Source organism: Balaenoptera musculus, chromosome 12 (genome assembly GCF_009873245.2).
Source record: "Balaenoptera musculus isolate JJ_BM4_2016_0621 chromosome 12, mBalMus1.pri.v3, whole genome shotgun sequence".
NCBI lineage: Eukaryota > Metazoa > Chordata > Mammalia > Artiodactyla > Balaenopteridae > Balaenoptera > Balaenoptera musculus.
Genome location: NC_045796.1, coordinates 49,873,729 through 49,896,909, shown reverse-complemented (window position 1 = coordinate 49,896,909; position 23,181 = coordinate 49,873,729). Strand labels below are relative to the sequence as shown.

General features: G+C 37.0%; 1 protein-coding gene and 1 non-coding gene across 9 annotated transcripts in view; one reads left to right on the top strand and one right to left on the bottom strand.

Moving 5' to 3' along the window:
• The window catches only part of CDK19 (cyclin dependent kinase 19), a 171,667-nt gene that overhangs the window by 137,656 nt on the left and 10,830 nt on the right, over nt 1–23,181 (bottom strand). For 4 of the 8 annotated variants that reach the window (XR_005022191.1, XR_005022190.1, XR_005022192.1 and 1 more), the window contains exons 2-3: nt 2,649–2,713; nt 2,233–2,294 (exon numbers count right to left, since the gene is read on the bottom strand). The exons of 1 other annotated variant lie outside the window; for it this stretch is intronic. Coding sequence is in view for 2 of the 7 variants with exons in the window: in XM_036871868.1 (XP_036727763.1) it covers nt 2,233–2,294; nt 2,649–2,713 (127 nt within the window). In the remaining 5 variants the exon portion in view is untranslated. The remainder of the gene's footprint in view (nt 1–2,232; nt 2,295–2,648; nt 2,714–23,181) is intronic. 3 more of the 8 variants (XM_036871873.1, XM_036871871.1, XM_036871874.1) reach the window with 3 other exon arrangements.
• On the top strand, nt 22,982–23,054 carry TRNAE-UUC. The gene has a single exon. It is a non-coding gene; the product is annotated as a tRNA-Glu (tRNA).

The window sequence follows — 23,181 nt, the reverse complement described above, 5'->3', positions numbered from 1 at the left end:
TGGACACTGACAAACTGACACTCAAGTTGATACGGTATAATCACATTGGAAAACAGTTTGGCAGTTTCTTACAAAACTAAACATACTCTTATCATACGATCCAGCAATTGCACTCCTTGATATTTACCAAAATGAACTGAAAACTTCAGTCCCCACAAAAATCTGCACACAAATGTTTATAGCAACTTTATTCATAACTGCCAAAACTTAGAGGCAGCCAAGATATCTTTCAGTAGGTGAATGAATAGATTAACTGTGGCATATCCAGATGGTGCGATGTAATTCAACACTAAAAAGAAATGAGCTATCAAGCCATGAAAAGGCATGGAGGAAGCTTAATGCTTATTACTAAGTGAAAAAAGCTAAACTGAAAAGGTTACATACTGTATGATTACAACTATGACATTCTGGAAAGGGAAAACTATATAGACAAAAAAAGATCCGTGCTTGCCAGGGGCTCAAAGGAAAGGAGGCAGGGATAAATGGATGGAGCACAGGTGAGACAGGAGGGAAGGGAGCAGGGCAGAACCATTAGAAGAATGACACAGCTGTTGAGGATATGACAAATACTGGTTAGAACCAACTAGGCCCAAGATGGAGGAAGATTCTACTTCCAGTAGATCTTGAGCCTCATTATACGCTCATTGTAATACACCCACAGGTGCCATGACAGTTCCAAGGCTGACCCTAAAAAGCCAAAAAGTGGGCAGTGGCCCAATTCCTAGAAATCCCCACCCCTTCTCCAAGATAGTTAGAATATTCTTCACACTTGTTAGCCTATGAAATTACCCAGCCCATAAAAACTAACCACCCCACAGCACGGGGCCACACTTGCCTTTGGAGACATCTGCATTGTGCCTATGGAATGTGTATCTCTCTAAATAAACTTGCTTTCACTTTACTATGGCTTGCTCTTGAATTTTGCCCTGCGCGAAGCCAAGAACCCTCACTTGGCTGCCCATCCCAGGAACTCGCCCAAGACCTGTGACATGACCAACCTCTTGTGCCCCATTCTCCTGCAACAGGGGGTATGTTTAGAGCAGTAAAATTATTCTGTATGATACTGTAATGGTGGATACATGTGATTATGCATTTGTCAAACCCACAGAATATACAACACAAAGAGTGACCCTTAAGGTAAACTATGGATTTAGTTAATAACAATCAATAATAATGGCTCATCAACTGTAGCAAACATACCACTAAAGCAAGATGTTAATCATAGGGAGATGGGGGTGGGGAGGATGGGGTTGAGGCAGTAAAAGTGTATATAGGAACTCTCTGTACTTTCCACTCAATTTTTCTGTAAACCTAAAGCTGCTCTAGGGACTTCCCTGGTGGTGCAGTGGTAAAGAATCCGCCTGCCAATGCAGGGGACATGGGTTCAAGCCTTGGTCCGGGAAGACCCCACATGCCGCGGTGCAACTAAGCCCGTGAGCCACAACTACTGAAGCCCGCGCGCCTAGAGCCTGTGCTCTGCAACAAGAGAAGCCACCACAATGAGAAGCCTGCACACCTCAACGAAGAGTAGGCCCCGCTCGCCGCAACTAGAGAAAGCCCTCGCACAGAAACAAAGACTCAACACAGCCAAAAATAATAAATAAATAAATAAATAAAATTTAAAAAAAAAAAAAAAAAAAAAAAAAAGAAAGTCTCTATAAAAACATATTTGACAAATGTGTGGGATCTGTTTCTCTACTGAAACAAGAACTAAATTGAGAGAAGAGCATATTAACAAGTTCTGCAGAGAGGTAATTAGCATATTGGAAACTAAGATTTTTGGCACATGGGTCTGTCCTCCAGTCATGAGTCATGGACTAGGCTGCCTATTTATTGTGAAGCAATCTTTCAGTAAAAGGAGCAGCAAGGAAGAATACAACATGAATAATGACTTGGATAACTTCCAAGGAAGAAGTCATAGTGAAATTAGGTCTGAGAAAGTTAGATAGCATATACTATACATTATGCTAATGCTCTTTTCCTTTTACTCTTACTGTTTAGTTAACAGCAGAGAAACTGAAATTTAGTCCTTAGTTCTATTAAAAGTTTTCTATTTTTTATGGATTTTAGTAATACTGAATAAAATTACTCAAGTATTAGCTTGGCTTTACGTTTTGTGAAATGCACCGTTATAAATTATTTTGTGATGACACTTGTGAAAACCTCTCGCCTGTCACATACCCACTCCAGCACACACACACAATGACACCAGAAGGCAACACTCTGCTTTACCTTCTGCTGAAAAGTCTGCTACCTCCAACGCTTGAGGTCCATACACGAAGCCCTCCTGGAATCTATGAACACAGCAGAGGCAAAAGGCAGAGAAGTTTATGTAGATTTAAAGTTACACTGCCCAAAACATAAAATGCCAAACGCCTATCACAAGTCTACATATCTACCAAGGATATCAGATTTTGGATTTGACAATGAGTAAATCAACAATATACTGATATCATTCAGAGTTCATTATACATTATGCAGCTAATTACATGAAAAAAACAAAAGTTGAGCCTTAACTAATTTATATTCTCACCAATATAGGTGATTTACACTATCAAAAATGCTAATGACAATTAAATTTTTAAAATCATGTGAGAGAGCCAATACATATATAAGGAATATATAAGAAATTAAGTAGAAAAATATACTTCACTTAATGAAGTGTGATAGACTCTACAGCTCAAGGTACATTCTTTCTTAGGACGGGAGACTGCTGGGAATATAGGAGAAAAACAATTAGAAACAGACATGCAGAGGGGAAAGGGAAAAGTAGAACTGTAAAGATATTCTAATGCCAAGACTTAATTTAAGTCTGACAGCAATGTTGAAATGAGCCAGATATTACATATGCTAAGCAGTATAAGGGAAATCTACCTTGTTCGAATCATATAAAATAAATATAAGCATGAAACATGAAATGCTTTTCAGAAAACATTCATGTAAAAAAATTAAGAATTTAGGGACTTCCCTGGCAGTCCAGTGGTTAAAACTCTGCGCTCCCAATGTAGGGGGGCAAGGGTTCAATCCCTGGTCAGGGAACTAAGAAACCGCATGCCCCACAGTGCGGCAAAAAAAAAAAAAAAAAAAAAAATTAAGAATTTAATCAGGTGTATAGCTGATTCACTTTGTTATAAAGCAGAAACTAACACACCATTGTAAAGCAATTATACTCCAATAAAGATGTCCAAAAAAAAGGAATGAGATACAAATAAATTACACTATATAGCAAAAAAAAAAAAAAAGAATTTAATCAGGTAAAACATTTAGATCTCAGATTTCATTTCATTCTTTGCTGATGTTGGGCTTAAAGACTACAAAATGCAGCTAGTATATGAGAAAAGGAGTCAGATAAATTTTACTAGCTATTAAATTTAAAAGAGGGAGGCATGCTATCTTTATGTAATATCAAGAAATCATTAAAAATACCATGAAACAATTAGGAAAGAAAGAACGAAGCACTGTCTTAAAATGTGATGATATGTCAAGAAAGAAACATTGCCTTGAAGTCAGGTGGCTTGAATTCAAGTTCCAGCTAAAGTTCTCAATTGCTCTGTGACATCAGGCAGGCACTTAATCTCTGGTATAACGAGAGTTGTTCAATGAGGACTTTACCATCTCTCAGATTTATACTGACTATCAAATGAAATATGGTATTAATAATCATAGAATGTGGACTTTCCTGGTGGCACAGTGGTTAAGAATCCGCCTGTCAATGCAGGGGACTCGGGTTCGAGCCCTGGTCTGGGAAGATCCCACATGCCCGTGCGCCACAACTACGGAGCCTGCACTCTAGAGCCTGTGAGCCACAACTACTGAGCCCACGCACCACAACTACTGAAGCCCTCACACCTAGAGCCCGTGCTCCGCAACAAAGAGAAGCCACCGCAATGAGAAACCCACGCACCACAACGAAGAGTAGCCCCCGCTCACCACAACTAGAGAAAGCCTGTGCTCAGCTATGAAGACCCAACACAGCCAAAAATAAATAAACTTATTTTTAAAATAATAATAATCACAGAATGTTATATTTTGCAAAAATTTAAATCAGTGCATTTGACATAAATTAACAATTTAATAAATTTGTTAACTAAGAAACACAGGGAATATAGAGTGCCAAGCCAAGAAATCTGGGGAGGAAACCCAAAGAAGCAAAGCAAAAGGCTGAGCTGGTCAAAAGAGCCTAGAGTAGCTGACAGGACTAAATGGCAGCGAGCAAGTCACAGTCTCCAAGAGATGGTTGTATCATGTTACTAATTTAGCAGTTTGCCCAGTACTCTCTGCCTTGGGTGTATCTTAATCCCCAAAACAACCTTATAGACTACACCCTCCTCTAACGTAGTGCTTGTGACATTTTAAGCTAAGGACCTGAGACACAGTAACTACTTGCATATTGCATATATTTTTAAAAACCAGAGATAAGATCCCACCTAATAAAACAATAATGGAGCAAAGGCTTATCTTGTATGTATGATGTGCCAGGCACGGTTCTAAAGCTCTACAAGTACTAGCTCACTTGGTCTTTACAACTCTGAGATAAGTTCTGTTATTATCCTCACTTTACAGATGAAAAATTGAGACACAGGGAGCTTAAGAAACTTGCCTAGGGACTCCCCTAGTGGTCCAGTGGGTAAGACTCCACGTTCCCAAAGCAGAGGGCCCGGGTTCGATCCCTGGTCAGGGAACTAGTTGCACGCCGCAACTAAGAAGTTCACATGCCACAACTAAAAGATCCCGCATGCTGCAACAAAGATCCCGCATGCTGCAACTAAGACCCGGTGCAACCTAAATAATTAATTAATTAATTTAAAAGGGGAAAAAAAAAAATCTTGCCTAAACGCACAAAAGTGGCAGACCTGCGATTCAAACCCAGACTGTCTACTTCTAGACCATACTTAGTCACTATATCATCCAGACTATGGAATTAAAATCACACAAACCAGGGCTTCCCTGGTGGCGCAGTGGTTGAGAATCCGCCTGCAAGGGACACGGGTTCGAGCCCTGGTCTGGGAAGATCCCACATGCCGCGGAGCAACTGGGCCCGTGAGCCACAACTACTGAGCCTGCGCGTCTGGAGCCTGTGCTCCGCAACAAGAGAGGCCGCGATAGTGAGAGGCCTGCGCACCACGATGAAGAGTGGCCCCCACTTGCCACAACTAGAGAAAGCCCTCACACAGAAGCGGAGACCCAACACAGCCAAAAATAAATTAATTAATTAATTAATTTAAAAAAAAATATGTACTTAAAAAAAAATGTTGCAGATACTTTAAAAAAAAAAAATCACACAAACCAAGCACTTATCTATAGGTAAAAAGTAAACAATTAAAAACTGTTCTTAAGTATTCAATCATGTTATATATATTCTTCAGCATTTGCAACATTTCCTTGGAAAATTCAAATTCAAATGATTGTTGTACAAAACATGTTTAAAAATGAGAAATGCTTACAATACAAAACCAAAAGAAAAAAATTTTAAATTTAAAAACAAAAAAAGGCCCTAAAAAGACTAAAGAACATATATCCAAATAACATTCAAATAATATTGGTGTTAGAGTAGCAAAATTGAGTGATTCCATTTCCATTTATTAAAACTTGCTGTCATATGATTACACAACTAAAACATTTTTAAACCTTCAAAAAAATTCAACACAATGGATACTACCACATACCAATTAGGATGGCTACTATCAAAAAAAATTTTTTTAAGGAAAAAAATAACAAGCATTGGCAAGGCTGTGGAAAAACTGGGACCCCTATGTACTGTTGGTGAGAATGTAAAATGGTGCAGTTGCTATAGAAAATACTATGGCAGTTCTTCAAAAGATTAATAATAGAATTACTACATTATTCAGCAATTCCACTTCTGGGTATATAGCCAAGAGTTAAAAGCAGGGATTCTCAAAGAAATATCTGTACACCCATGTTCACAGCAGCCTTATTCATAACAGCCAAAAGGTGGAAGCCACCCAAGTCTCCATCGATGGATGAATGGATAAACAAAATGTGCTATATACATACAACGGAATAGTATTCAGCCTTGAAAAAGAAGAAAATGCCTGCACATACTAAAGCATGGCTTAACCTTGAGGACATTATGCTAGATAAAATAAAGAAGTCCCAAAGGGACAAATACTGATGATTCTTCTTATATGAGGTACCAGAGTCATCAAATTCATAGAGATAAAAAGTAGGATGGTGGTTGCCAGGGGCTGGGAGAAGGGGAAAAATGGGAAGTTATTCTTTAATAGGTACAGGGTTTCAGTTTTACAAAATGAAAAGGATTTTGTGAATAGATGGTGGTGATGGTGGCACAAAAACATTAGTGTATTCGATGTCGCTGAACAGTTCACTTAAAAATGATTAAAATGGTAAATTTTATGTGTACATATGTTGTCACAATTCTTTAAAAAAGTAATAGGTGTTAAGTGTATAACATACAAAAAGGTATGTATAAAAAAAGATAAAGAAAATTATTTCATTTTCCAGAAGAACTACTGTAAATCCTTTTTTTAAAATTTATTTATTTATTTATTTTTGGCTGTGTTGGGTCTTTGTTGCTGTGCACGGGCTTTCTCTAGTTGTGGTGAGTAGGAGTTACTCTTCGTTGCAGTGCGCAGGCTTCTCATTGCAGTGGCTTCTCTTGCTGCAGAACACGAGCTCTGGGCTCGTGGGCTCTAAAGCGCAGGCTCAGTAGTTGTGGCGCTCGGGCTTAGTTGCTCCGCGGCATGTGGAATCTTCCCAGACCAGGGCTCAAACCTGTGTCCCCTGCATTGGCAGGCGGATTCTTAACCACTGCGCCACCAGGGAAGCCCTATAAATCCCTTTTTTTTTAAACATCTTTATTGGAGTATAATTGCTTTACAATGGTGTGTTAGTTTCTGCTTTATAACAAAGTGAATCAGTTATACATATACATATGTTCCCATATCTCTTCCCTCTTGCATCTCCCTCCCTCCCACCCTCCCTATCCCACCCCTCTAGGTGGTCACAAAGCACCGAGCTGATCTCCTTGTGCTATGTGGCTGCTTCCCACTAGCTATCTATTTTACATTTGGTAGTGTATATATGTCCATGCCACTCTCTCACTTCGTCCCAGCTTACCCTTCCCCCTCCCCACGTCCTCAAGTCCATTCTCTACATCTGCATCTTTATTCCTGTCCTGTCCCTAGGTTCTTCAGAACCATTTTTTTTTTTAGATTCTATATATATGTTAGCATACGGTATTTGTTTTTCTCTTTCTGACTTACTTCACTCTGTATGACAGACTCTAGGTTCATCCACCTCACTACAAATAACTCAATTTCATTTCTTTTTATGGCGGAGTAATATTCCATTGTATATATGTGCCACATCTTCTTCATCCATTCATCTGTCGATGGACACTTAGGTTGTTTCCATGTCCTGGCTATTGTAAATAGTGCTGCAATGAACATTGGGGTGCATGCGTCTTTTTGAATTATGGTTTTTGCTGAGTATATGCCCAGTAGTGGGATTGCTGGATCATACAGTAATTCTATTTTTAGCTTCTTAAGGAACCTCCATACTGTTCTCCATAGTGGCTCTATCAATTTACATTCCCACCAACAGTGCAAGATGGTTCCCTTTTCTCCACACCCTCTCCAGCATTTATTGTCTGTAGATTTTCTGATGATGGCCATTCTGACCTGTATGAGGTGATACCTCATTGTAGTTTTGATTTGCATTTCTCTAATGATTAGTGATGTTGAGCATCCTTTCATGTGTTTGTTGGCAATCTGTGTATCTTCTTTGGAGAAATGTCTATTTAGGTCTTCTGTCCATTTTTTGGATACAGTTGTTTGTTTTTTAGATGTTAAGCGGCATGAGCTGCTTGTATATTTTAGAGATTAATCCTTTGTCAGTTGCTTCGTTTGCAAATATTTTCTCCCATCCTGAGGGTTGTCTTTTTGTCTTGTTTATGGTTTCCTTTGCTGTGCAAAACCTTTTAAGTTTCATTAGGTCCTATTTGTTTATTTTTGTTTTTATTTCCATTTCTCTAGGAGGTGGGTCAAAAAGGATCTTGCTGTGATTTATGTCATAGAGTGTTCTGCCCATGTTTTCCTCTAAGAGTTTGGTCTTTTTTAAATATAAATTTATTTATTTATGGCTGTGTTGGGTCTTCGTTTCTGTGCGAGGGCCTTCTCTAGTTGCGGCGAATGGGGGCCACTCTTCATCGCGGTGCGTGGGCCTCTCACTGTCGTGGCCTCTCTTGTTGCGGAGCACAGGCTCCAGACGCACAGGCTCAGTAGTTGTGGCTCACGGGCCCAGTTGCTCCGCAGCATGTGGGATCTTACCAGACCAGGGCTCGAACCCGTGTCCCCTGCATTGGCAGGCAGATTCTCAACCACTGCGCCACCAGGGAAGCCCCCTTCTAAGAGTTTTATAGTGTCTGGCCTTACATTTAGGTCTTTAATCCATTTTGAGTTTATTTTTGTGTATGGTGTTAGGGAGTGTTCTAATTTCATTCTTTTTACATGTAGCTGTCCAGTTTTCCCAGCACCCCTTACTGAAGAAGCTGTCTTTTCTCCGTTGTATATTCTTGCCTCCTTTATCAAAGATAAGGTGACCATATGTGCGTGGGTTTATCTCTGGGCTTTCTATCGATATCCTAATTTTATACATTTTGCTTCCTCTGTGTAGAACACAGAAATGTAACAATAATCTTGAGTCTGTTCCTAATAAGCAACCTGCCTCCCACTAATAGCAATGTCATTAATCTAAGAAAAATAGACTTATCTCATCTTGCAGCACATTATTTCTAATTGTAGCCCACAGTACCACAGTTGTACCAACATACTAAATTCTTTCCTTCTAACCAGGGAGAAACTGGTGTTTTTAAAAGGATAAATTAAGAAGGCACTCTGCATCCATAGCCAAAGAGATGATATGGGAAGAGGCACAATGCAGAGTGCTCAATTTGGGTAGGGGATTGAAGAGTAGAGAAAAATAGGGCAAGTACCCTGGATAAATTTGCAGCACAACTTTTCACAGAGTGGAACAGCTTTATCTGAAGTGTTATAAATTTTCATCAAGTAAAAGCATAATAAAGTTAAATTGGAAAATAGTACGAATATTTATATTACTTTCCCTCCTTCTTTTAGCATGAAAACTCAAAAGTTGGCCACTTTTTCAAAGCACATCATTGGTTTCACCTTCCTTCAGTTTCTTCTGCTACGTAAACAAGTACAAACAACCATATGGAAATTACAGAGACTATGTGTAACAATGAAATCTCTTCTTCTGATTATAAATTACACACAGTTCTCTCTTTCAAACCACATTAAATACAGAAACAAAACCAAGATCTTTAAAACTACAAACCAAACACATAAAAACAAGTCAAAACATTCCTTTCATTTGATTGTGTAACTGGGTAAAATAAACCAGCAAATTGCATTGCCCAATACAGATTTCTACCTAAAGAAATACATCAAGAAAAAGATAGGGCTTCCCTGGTGACGCAGTGGTTAAGAATCCGCCTGCCAATGCAGGGGACACAGGTTCGAGCCCTGGTCTGGGAAGATCCCACATGCCACGGAGCAACTAAGCCTGTGTGCCACAACTACTAAGCCTACGCTTTAGAGCCCGCGAGCCACAACTACTGAAGCCCACGCACCTACAGCCCATGCTCTGCAACAAGAGAAGCCACTGCAATGAGAAGGCCACCCACCGCAACAAAGAGTAGCCCCTGCTCGCCGCAACTAGAGAAAGCCCACGCGCAGCAACGAAAACCCAATGCAGCCAAACATAAATAAATAAATAAATTCATAAAAAAAGAAAAAAGAAAAAGATAGGGAAAGAGGGATGGGGACAAGGACAGTTTAATAGGTTACAATGGCTGAGGAGCAAATCTAAGGATTTTCATACTTTTTGTGCTACATTATATAATCTTCATTCTATTAAAAGAACAAAATTACAATGTTCTTACCTGTAATAATGGTATTATGGTTATGCAGGAGAATGTGTTTATTTTTAGGAGAGGCATGCTGAAATATTAAAGGCTATAGTGCCATGATGATTGCAACTTAGTTTCAAGTGTCTCAGAAAATATATATATGTATGTGCAAACATATTTACAGACAAAGCAAATAGAGCAATCTGTTAACTATTTAAGCTGGACCTGAGAATGGCAAACTACACCCCAAGCCAAATCCAGCTGAGCCTGTTTTTGTAAATAAACTTTTACTAGAACACTGCCATGCCCTTTCATTAACCTGTTGTCTACAGCTGCTTTCTCTCTACAACTCCAGAATTAATAGTTGTAACAGAGACCATATGGCCTCCAAAGCCTAAAATATTTACTGGCCCTTTACATAAGTACAGAAAATATCTGGCCCTTTACGGAAGAAATTTTGCTAACTCCTATGTAGACAGTGGATATACAGGTGATCATAGAACCAAGTCTTTAAGCTTTTCTGTATGTTTGAATTTTTTTACAATAGAAAGTTGGAAATACATACACTTTTATACACAAATCTTTTGATTTCTTCAGAATACAGACAAATACAGAAACAGATCATTGAAAAAGAGAGCTTGGACACAATCATAATACTGATATGATACTAAAAAGAGTTATGCAGTTTTTAGTGCAAAAGGAGCAACTTTTTAGGACAGCAATTTGGTGATATCTAATTTTAAACACTCCTACCCTATACCTATCCTACAAAAATACACAAGTGTGAAAAGATTAGTAGGAGTGCTTGTTATCTGTCAGGCCCTTCACATGTCATGCAATCCTCACAACAACCCTATGAGGTAAGTAAGGACCACTATTCTCCCCATTTTACATATGAGGAAACTAAGACATAGAGTTAATTTGCCCAAGTCACACAGCTAATGGTATCACTGGGATTATGAATTCAGATAAAACTTCAAAGCTCAATCGTAATCACCATACAACACTGCCTGTTGAAAAAAAGGACAAAGCAAGTAAATGCAAAATAACCAAAAGATGAATACAAAGAACCAATACACAATGAAGACATTCAACCTCCCTGGTAATAAAATAATAATAATATAAATGAAAGCAAAATATCATCTGCCTGTCAGCTTAGATAAGCAGAAAAAAGCTAATGTGGGCAAGAGTAAGGAGAAAGAAGCAGCACCGTGCCCTTTTGATAGACGTGTAAGTAAAGTCAACCTACTTGGAGAAAGAGTGTGGCAATATGTTCCTAAATTCTAAACGGGCATACCCTGTGATCCAACAATTCTGCTTCTAAGAATTTATTCTAAAGGGATAATCAGACAAGTGGGCAAACATAATAAACATTATTTGCTACAGTAAAACAAAAATAAAAACCTAGAAACAACATAAATGTTTATTAATAATAGAAAAATACAGACAATGGAATACCATAATGCAGTTCAAAATGATTATATAAATCTGTTACTAACAGAAAGATACCAACATATAGCATTTAGATATTTAAAAAGAAGAGATTAAAACCACATATGGAGGATGATCCTACTTCTGTAATTTTTTTTTTAAAGGTGAGTATGTTTGTTTGTATACAGACCACAAATGGATGAAAAGATGTCAGGAAGGAAATGCACCAAAATATTAAGTAATTATCTCTAGATGGTGGGATTTTGAGTGTTTCTTACGTCCTCCCTTATTTCTTTCCTTATTATCTAATTACTTCTGCAGATTGTATAACTTTTATAATTATTTTTAAAAACCAGTCAATTTTAAATATTTGTTTACAGCTCAATAATTACTATTTCCTTATTTATAACATGCAGTGTGTATTTAATTAAGGAGTTCAGAACAATTTGTTAAGGACTTAATGACACTCCAGAAATAAAGAAATACTAAATAGCCAATGATCACCAAAATTTCATGTTAAAAAATTAATGGTAATAGGATTAACACATACATTTTTGATAGTATAAAAGCATCATCTCCTTTATTCCTCACAACTCATTCCCCATTTTTACATACTTCTCTTTTCAGACCCTAATCCTTTCCAGTTCTTCCCAAGCTATTAAAAAAACTTTTTATACACGTTTAGAATTTATCTTGCCCAAACACCTCCAGATCTCTGAGTTTATTATTTCTTTCACCTCTACACTATGTATTTACCACTCATCCTACTAAACTAAAAATCACTTCTCTGTCTGGCTCACTCTTCATCCTTCAAAACTCAGCTCTCCTAGGCTTTCCCTGCTCTTGGAAGCTTTCCAAATCACCTGCACAGTCCTAGGTCAGTTCAGTTCAGTGTCCCTCCTGGTTACCCCCACAGCATCCTGTGCACACCTGTAAAACAGAATTTATAGCCCTGTATTGTAATTTATTTCATTCTCTCGCTAGATTGTAAGAAAAGGAACTATGTCTTCTATCCTTACACTCTTAATTCCTGCATAGGGTTATTCAGTAAGAGTCAAATAAATGAGTGAATGATATTGCATGTTATCTTTTTTCACTGTATATTTTTAATTTAGCCCAATATACTATAAATCCTTAAAGGATGGAACTTTGTCACATGTCCCTTTGCTTTAAAAAAATTTTTTTAATTGGAAAAAAAAAAACACTATCAGACCTAAATATAAGACCTAAAACTACAAAACTCTTAGGAGAAAACAAAAAAGTAAATCTTTGCAACCTTAGATCAAGCAGCCGTTTCCTAGTACAAGCAACAAAAGAAAAAGAGACATAAATTGGACATCATCAAAATTAAAACCTTTTGTGCTTCAAAGGACACGATCAAGAAAGTGAAAAGGCAATCCACAAAATGAGAGAAAATATTTGCTAATCATAAATCAGATAAGGGCCTAGCATCCAGAATATATAAAGAACTCTTACAACTCAACAACAACAAAGAATAAAAAGACAGCCCAATTAAAAAAATGGGAAAGGGATTTGAACAGACATTTCTCCAAAGACTATACACAAATGGCCAAAAAGCACATGAAAAGATGCTCACTATCATTAGTTATTAGGGAAATAAAAATCAAAACCACAATGAGATACCATTTCATACTCACTAGGATGGCTAAAATAGAAAAGACAGACAATACCAAATGTTAACAAAGGAATTGGAACCCTCACACATTGCATTTGGGAATGTAAGATGGTGCAGCAGCTTTGCAAAAGTCTGGTAGTTCCTCAAAAGGTTAAATATAGAGTTAACATACAACCTTAGGTTCCACTCTTAGCAATTCCACTCTTAGGTATAGACCCAACAATTTAAAACATATGGTCAAACAAAAACTTCTACATAAATGTTCATAGCAGCATTATTTACAATGGCCAAAAAGTGGAAGTAACCCAAATAACCATCAACTGATGAATGCATAAACAAAATATGGTATATCCATACAATGGGATAATCTTCGGCCACTTACAAGAGTGAGGTACTCATACATTCTACAACATGAATGAACTTTGAAAACATTATGCTAAGTGAAAGAAGTCAGAAATAAATCACATATAGTATGATTTCAATTATATGAAATGTCCAGATTAGACAAATCCGTAGAGATAGAAGAAGATTAGTGGTTGCCAGGAGCTAGGAGAATGGGGAAATAGGGAATATCGCTCATGGGTAAAGGGCTTCTTTTGGGGGTGATGAAATGTTCTAAAATTAGATACTGATAATGATTACACAACTCTGTGAATATACTAAAACCACTAGGTTGTCAAAAAATAAATTAAAAGCCTCTGCTATGATGGACCTAAATAAATATTTTACTGATGAAAAATACAGTAACTTATCAATCAATCAATCAGTATCTTAGAAAGTTTATGGAAAAGTGCACCTTGACAACTGACAATAAGTAATCTGCCTTCATCAATCTCTTCAGTAATCATCATGGATGCTCCATAGGCAAATAGTTCTCATTACATTTATATTAGACATCTTGTTACAGATAAGAATGTTGGGGTAGGAATTAGAAAAGGACACCAATATATTAGAAACTGAAACATACTATGTGATCTTAAGGGAGGTATTTAGTGTTTCTGGACTTCTTTTAAGGCAAGCAATTTAACAAGATATAAGATTCCATGATTTTTTTTTTTTTTTTTTTTTTTGACCCTGCAACATGTGGGATCTTAGTTCCCCGACCAGGGATTAAACCTGCGCCCCCTGCACTGGAAGCACAGAGTCTTAACTGCAATCACTACCTTTAAGTACATCTGGAAAGAGATTTTTTTTTTTTGAGATTTTTAAGTTTTTAATTAAATTATGTTCTTAAAACACCAACTTTATGCAGATCAATATAGTAATACTAGGCAACACTAAGAAACACCAGTTCACTTTGAAGTTCCTAATCATAATCACCACTTAAAAGTCAAATATTGTTGAGCACAGTTTGATTTATGTACTCTCTCCTCTTTTCACTTTATATTTTTCACTTTAGAAATTCCCTCTCTCAGGGACTTCCCTGGTGGTACAGTGGTTAAGAATCCTCCTGCCAATGCAGGGAACACGGGTTCAAGCCCTGGTCTGGGAAGATCCCACATGCCACAGAGCAACTAAGCCCGTGTGCCACAACTACTGAGCCTATGAGCCACAACTACCGAAGCCTGCACACCTAGAGCCTGTGCTCCGCAACAAACAGAAGCCACCGCAATGAGAAGCCCGGACACTGCAATGAAGAGTAGCCCCTGCTCTCACAACTAGAGAAAGCCCATGCATAGCAACAAAGACCCAATGCAGCCAAAAATAAATTGATTAATTAATTTAAAAAAAAAAGAAATTCCCTCTCTCAGAAAAACAAAGTTTTAACTAAATATCTGTTGATCACAGTGCTACCTGTAATAATAAGAAGTTACAACCTAAGCATCAATCAACAAAGTAAACTAGTTAAACAAATAATGGCACATCTATATGGAGAAAGTCATTTAAAACGTAGAACAGTGACTTTCTGAGGAAAGAAGGTCAGAAAACAGACTTTTAACCCAAACCCTCAAGAATAACTGCATATAATTGATGCTATTATTGATGGAAGATTTGTATATGGGAATGGTATAGATTTTCTTGAAAAGAAAACCACTGCTGAAAAAGAACATTTAATGAATTGAGACAATATCCATTATATATCGTTAAACAGAAAACACAAGTTACCAAAAATCATGTAGAATATGATCACATTCTTGAGAAAAGCATATATTTGCTCAGAAAAACATGTATAAAAATATATACTACACCATTCAGTGTTCATCTATGAATTATTTGAATCCTTTTGCTTATCTTTATTTTTTTCCAGCTTTGAGAATTATATAAATTTAAGGTGTACAATGTGATGATTTATGTGTATATACTGATTATCACAATAGGGTAGTTAACACATCCATCATCTCATAGTTAACAATTTGTGTGTACTTATCTTTGTTTAATTTTTCTTAAACATGTTCTATTTATAAGAAGAAAATTTTAATTAAAAAAAAATAAGACTCTCCTCTTTCATTTATTTTCTTTATTTTGAAGGCTTAAAAGTAAAACAGCCCATCATGGAATCCATTTTTCTTTCCTAATGTAATAAAGTTTCTTATAACAATTAATTGTAGATGGGGGAAAAAAATTCTATCTTCCTGCTGAACCTAATATGGTTAATCCTCATTTTCAAAACTACAAGGTGACTATAATTTTTACTCAATACCTACCCTTTTTATTTGCTAACTTAAGCCTCAGGGAAATTTACTGTGGAAACCCCCTTATATTTTTGGAGAAAAAATAAACCAATACTTTGGTGGGGACTTTTATATTCCTCATAGCAACCACATGAGATGGTAATTTATCATCATATAAATTTTACAGGTGGAGAAACTGAGATTCAGATATATTTTACCAAAATACCACAGCTAGAGAGTATCAGCCCAGATTTGAAATAAGAGTTTCCAATTCCAAGGTTTCCTTATACCACAGTTGTATCTTTATATCTTTATATCTTTATCTTTAATTGAGAATCAGAAGTAAAAATCCCTGAGAAAGGAAAATTCAAGTGGTTCTTTAAGAAGGAATAAACTTTATTTAAATCATTTGAACCCAAAAGTACTTTGTTTATTTAAAGGCCTTTGTGACTGGAAAATGTCTTTCTGATAAAGGCACTGAATTTACAACCTCAATAAACTGGACCCAAAAGCTTAGTCAGTTGGTGTGGAGCAAGGGTCATATGTAAAATTTAATATGTCTAACTCCTGTTCTCTTACAAGCACCAAATTTCTCTGTTGTGTTTTCCTTTCATTTGTACAAAAAAGATAAGGACCCCCATAATGCAATATGGCTTTATTTAAAAGCCCATCTTTACCCATCTAAATTTTAAACCTTTATATTTATATGGATTTAAAGGTCTACAAAATTTGTATTGGTTAATTATGTAAAGTCTTTACATAGTGTGAGAGACAGTGATACTTCATTAACTGTATTTATCATTAAGCACTTTGGTAATAACTAAGTTTTGTAAAAAATAAGACAAAAGGCCCAAAACAGAGGCACTTATGCTAAGCCCCACACTAACAAACCGAGACTTAATTACAATTTTGCCCCCCCAACCCAGAAATGGAATCTTAAACTAGTCAATCAGGAATCACTTGATCAGCACTAGTTAGGTAATCTGCCTGAGAGACCCCTGCCATCCCCTAAAGGAAAGCGACCTTGCCATAACCAATCTGCTTACTTGCCTAGTATAACGTCCTTGTTCCTGCTCCCTTCTGCTTATAGAAGTCTTTCATTTTGTACAGCTCCTTAGAGCTCCTTTCTGTTAAGATTGAATGCTGACCAATTCATGAATCATTGAATAAATCCAATAAGATTTTTAAAATATACGCAATTGAATTTTGTTTTTAAACAAGTTTGGTGGCAGTGATGGGATCCAAAGGAGACTTCTGATAACTTCATGGATGAGAAACACAGGCATTGGTACTGTGAACCCTTTGAGTTCTGTGTCTTTCCAAGAGCCATCGGTAAGCTCCTCTTGGTTCTGAGCTCTTTTCTCTTTGTGTTGAGCTCCCAATCTAATTGGCTTCCCAGTCCAAGGCTTGGAGGGTCAGCTTGAGCTGCCAGACAGTTCCACCTGGAACCCGAGTCCCTAGCCCTTGGTTAGTCCACAGTGCCCATTTGTTGGGATCTACTGGTTCAGTCCAAAATTCTACTTTAGGAACTACCGACAGTTGCACTTAGGAACATCTAAGGCCTTCTCTTGGCAAGTCCACAATACCATCTATTTGGTTACTGCTGGTGTCCACAGTTCCATTTCCTTGGTTACTGTTGGTTTCTGTTACTATGCACATGAGGTAAAGGAATAATAGATCTACTGTGAATGGGAATCTCAGAAGCCAAAGTGACAACACTGATGGGTACAGGTCAGGTACTTAAAAGTTGTTAAGAGTACTCACTGCTCTAAGACACCCATGCTAGAATAAGTTGGTCATGGAACAGGTTAGATTAACACTAGGTCACCCACCAACCTCAAGAAAATTTCTGTGCAACAAGATACACTGTAAAACATCACAAAATCCCCAACCAAGCAGCACATCCCTCTTAGGTATTAATTTGCTCCGAGAGACCTAAAGTATAGGTAAAGAAATAGGATCCTCAAGTTTCAAAGGATTGAGCACATCACCTTCTGATACAACTGCTTATTTTAATTCTAAGAACTATGGTCCTGGAAGCTGTTGATATCTACAAAAATGGCAAAATCTTACTAAGACAACCTAGAATTATAATGGTCATTAAGGGGAACATTCCAACTAAACAAGATCAATCATTTAAAAAGTGCAGTTGAAAGCAAGGACTCCAAAGCAAACAAACAGAATGGGATACCTATTTTAATTAACATGCAGAAGCTTCCAAAGGGCTTCAAGATTCTAAAATAGCTTCATTGAGGGGACTTCCCTGGTGGTCCAGTGGCTAAGACTCCATGCTCCCAATGCAGGAAGCCCCGGGTTCAATCCCTGGTCAGGGAACTAGATCCCACATGCCGCAACTAAGGAGCTTGCAGGCCACAACTAAAAGATCCCACGTGCCGCAACTAAAGATCCTGCAGGCCACAACTAAGACCCGACGCAGCCAAATAAACAAATACATAAATGAATAAATATTTTAAAATAAATAAGTAAAACAGCTTCATTGAAAGACTTATAGTAAAATGCTAATGAAAAATTAAAGACACAAGAGGTACCTAAAACAAGACTACAAGACTTACATGACTCCTACTACTCCCCTCTATCCTACTTTACTTGAGCACTCATTCTACTAATCCTCTGTCTGAATCATCTTTCCACTCTGAAGAGACTACAAGACCATAAACAAAAGTCTCCCCATTAGTGGCCTTACAGACACCCCCATATTTACCCTCAAAGGTGGGCCCCCATGTGGGCCTCTCTCAGGGTTGACAAGATCCTGGGGGATTTTCTGGTTATTCCCTTAAACATCCAATGGGAAACTAAAATTAAAATTAATGGAAAACCTTGCCAAATTCTGGTAGATACCAAAGGTACACTCTCTACTTTAACCCCCACTCTGAAGTCTGCAGATGGGATCCTGGGGAAATCGTCAGAACCTGGCAAAGGATGAGAATCTTACCAGAGTCAGCTCTCCTGAATATATGCTTGCAGTGCCAGAGAGAGAAAGGTAAAATTTCATGTTGTCCCTTCCTTTCCAAATCCACACCCACTGGTTATTAATCCGTTCTCTCCTAGAGACACCTATTGCCTTCTTGTGTGTCTCTTTTTTGTCCTGAGAATTGTCTAAGTCTTTCTTTCTTTCTTCTGGGTATCTTTGAGAGTGACTCAGGCTCTTGAAAAGGTAGTATATTTTGCATCCTCTTTGGAGATGCCTCTTGAGTCCAAGGGGTTGTCCAACACTGCCAGGAATATTTACTGTTAGTCCCAATTGAAACCTGATAAGATATTTGAAAGGATTTTTTTAAAGTAGCTCTGTGGTCAGAAGTTGGCCAAATTGTAAGCTGATATTCAAAGCCTGACAGGAACTTTCTTTTAGGCCTTCTCCCCTAAGCTGAAACGAAAGGAAACTATGTCCACAGAGTGGGGAAAACTACTCCAAAGACAAATAGGTCTAGATCTAGAACACAGGAATCTTTTGATTTCTATCTTAGTTGAAGATCTTCTCCCTGACATAAAGAAGCAAACTGAAAATAATGCAGTCAGATGGGAGGGTCAGCCCTTTGAAGTCATTTTGGTTGCAACTCAATTCTTCAAGAAATTTAAAATAACTGTCCTCATCTTATAAATGCAGCTCTAGAAGAAATTCAAAACCTACCTATCCTTTTTAACCAATCCCAAAACCTCCCCTATTCATCTCAAAAGGTTTATAGGTATTATTAACATTCTGGCCTTAGGAAACAAAAGTCCTTCTAGGAGGAACTTTCATTCTTTCTCTGTGCCTTCAAGATATAAATGTTCTGCCTGGTCTTCTCTAGAAACTGAAGGCCCTGTCTTTGAAATGCAAACTTCAGGGAGGTAGTTCTTATCAGAAGGAAAGAAAAAAAGGGGGTGAAATGTTATCTGGAAACTAGGCGAATGAAAAATCGTTAAGTGTCTTCTCCACAAATATTAGTGAAAAATTTAAGCATCTGAGCAGGTAACCTTAACTTATTCCATCTGCCAGAAACACAATTTGGACCCAACTGTTCTTTTATAATCTACTGATTTTTGCATTATCATACCTATCTCATAGCTAAAATGTTGGAACGGAAGCTACAAGATCTGTTTGCAGTCTGAATGTTTATGAATGTCCATGCGTGTATGTTAAAGATGGGTGATATTTTCCTACCTTCAGATGATATTGCTAAAATTAATTTGTAAAAAGCTCTATTTAATTGGCTTAAAAACAAACAAGTGCTATGTAAATCAAGTATGCGTTCAGAAATTTAAAAACCCACTTTTTTCAAGTTCATGTGATCTAGAATAAATCTTTAGTAAATAAAAGCCAGTGTAAGTTTGTTGGTTTAATTAAAACAGGCAAGTCCTCAGAGTTATCAACATTAAATATAAAACTTACTCTACAAAGGTACCAAAAGTCAAGCTCATGTTATCTGTTACAGAATTTGTCAGCAACAAAGGTAACTTAAGATGATAGTTAGCTGTTAATGTCTCATGAAATTCTCATGAGTAATCTAAACTTAATTGTTAAGAACAAGTGACATCAATAGATGTAAGTTTGTAAATAAACTTCAACAATAATTGTGCTTTATGGTATATGTACTTAAAAATAGTTTCCAAAATCTTTTCGGTAACTAACACATTGTAAAGCAACTATACTTCAATAAAAATTAATAAAAATAAATAAATAAATAAAAATCTCTTTGGTTACTTGAAACCTTAAAGATATACTGAGATAAGTTAAATGATGGATATTCATTGAATATCTAGACCATTTCCAAATAAGATAAAATACTAAAACATTAGCTACTGAACACAGGTTTACCAACATTGGGCTTCCTTTCACAGAGGAACTAAAAATATTTGGGTCTTTTATTAAAAATGTTTTGTGTCACACTGTAAATTTTAATATGAGGAGGAATATGCTTAATTAAGAAATTACGAAACGTATTCATAAATTTGCCAGTAACAGTTCACAATTGTTTACTTCTTAATTTTCACTGGAAATTAGGTTTTTAAGGATTAAAAATTCTAATATAAGTAATTAAAATGACTAGAAATAATAAGGGAAACATCTCTGTATGCAAGGAAAGTAGGATGTGTGCTTTCAAAAAGAAAATGTATGAGAAAAGGAGATATATTTTGGTTAAAAGAAGGTAATGTTGTCCTAAAATATAGATGGTTATTTCAGAATGGGAAAGAAAAGAAAAAGGGACAAATTATGGACACAAAAAGTTGAGGAGAGAGGGAGACAGACAAAGAGGGAGAGAGAACAGGGATCTTGTGTGGTCAAACTGGCTAAAAATTGAATTATAACAGTTTAAAAATAAGCTTTAATACCTATACTGTACTTATATTTAAAACTAAAACTTAATTTTCTTTCATCTGCTAAAAAGAGAAAGCTTCATTGGACTAATGTTCTGCTCTTGATAAGCTACTGTGAAAGGTTTCCGTTTTTAAGTAATCTGCCTAGAAAGTAACAATTTTGTGTTTTATCAAAATAATTTCCTGTGCTTCGTGTTATCTTTATCACCAGGTCTTTGATTACTTGAAAAAACCTAGTTTTCTCAATATTAAAGTTTTTCTCAGAACTATGTAGTCTTCTGTATTTGCCTTTGAAATCCTTAATTGTCACTTTGATTAAATGGATAATTATTGTTTCATAATGATCTGTGATCTTTTTTAGTCAAGTGTTCAAAACCTTTTGATATTTTGACAAACTTCCCAATATTGAATTCTAAATGAAGTCTTTTTGACCTCCAACTGACTTTGGGATTTTCCAGAGGGCCCCTGGATCATCTCAAAAAAATTTGTTCTCTCTCCTCATAAAAAGAGAGATATTAAACTAGTTAGGCTTACTTGATATGTTAAATTACATGGGAAGCACTGTCAAGTAAGAAGTAATGCTAAACTTTGTATCAATATAAGTGTTCTAGAAATTGTATGAAATTCCTAGAAACCTGATATGCCCTGGTAGAATAGTATTAGTCGTAAGATTATAGTTCTAGTTATAATCTTAAAATGTTTTGTGTCACAGAAATAACCAAATTTCCTTGTCAATAATGAACTCTCATCAGATCTTCAGCAATGGACATTTTAAAGTCTTTTGTCATTTACAGACAGTTATTGTTTTACTCTGATGCTTTTGCAAAAGTGAGACTCATGGAAAAGACCCTACCAAGAACTCTTTACCACTGACACCACTGTAAATTATAAGGTGTCAAACCTTGGGTACATATTTTACAACTGAAGAAGGTTCCACCTGACACCTTGTCCTGTGCAAATGCTGGAGGTTTCGAAATCAAAATGACTAGGGAATGAAGTAGCCAACGTCTATGTAGACTGCTTCCTCCTAAAATGCCAGATCAGGAAAGTTTCTTTCCATTCCTCCTTCCCTCTCTGACCATCCTTTTCCTAATTCTTACACTATGAAGGTATTTATGATTCTTTTGTACACTTTTTACCATGCTCTGGACTGGAAATAAAATGCCATTGTCTACATACCCCAGGCCACTGCAATCCAACTTCCAAATGACTGTTGAATTTGCCATGATTCTGGTGATCCTATAGTTCTGCCTGTCACAAAATTCTCCCTGATGTCCAATGCCTCACTTTCTTGGAACATACTCAGTCCCCCTCTATCATGTCATACTCCCTAAATCTGGGGGTCTATTTCCCTGTCTCTGGTTAACCCCCCCTTTGTAAAGAGCCTAAATACAGGGAAACCTGTATTTAGGCTCTTTACAAAGAAGGGGACACAAGGGAAGGTAACCAGAATAAAACTGCCTGTGTGGTCTACAGAAACCTTAAATTTTAAATTATCAGGAGGCATTCATGATTCAAATTCACTTCCTTTGGCAGATCCCTTCTCCCTTGGCTAGGAGTAAGTGCAAATGAGGCTATGATCAAGAACCTCTCCTTAACTGTTAAAGATACTGCAGAAACTACTGCTAAAGCAACAGCTGCCCAACAAAAATCTCTAGACTCTCTGGCCAGGTTGTTCTTGATAACAGAATAACCCTTGATTATCTTTTAACTGAGCAAGGAGCTATCTATGACATGGCCAAACACCACTTACTGGACTTGGATTGACACTTCCGGGAAAATTGAGACCCAGCTACATAAGATCACTAAACAAGCCAGTTGTCTTAAGAAAGTTACTTATTTAATAGAGTCTTTCTTTGACTTACTTGATTCTGATTGGTTTGGGTCTTGGGGACCATGGGTCTGAAGTACACTCCAGACATTGGGAATTATCCTGCTTATATAAATAACTATAGTAGTCTCCGTGGAGCACTGTATTCTCTCAAAAGTTTTAAATACATGTTTGCAGCCAGTACCAGCAAGTAAATGATCTCCTCAGTTAAGACTAGAATGTCAGAAAAGGAACAAAGAGGGAATTCCCTGGTGGTCCAGTGGTTAGGACTCCGCACTTTCACTGCTGAGGGCCTGGGTTCAATCCCTGGTCAGGGAACTAAGATCCCACAAGCCGCAAGGCACGGCCAAGGGAAAAAAAAGTGTTAGTCTTTGCTAACTGACATTTCTAATGGTCCCTTTCCCCTTTCAGCAATCCCTTATACTAGTGCATCTGCCTATCCTGA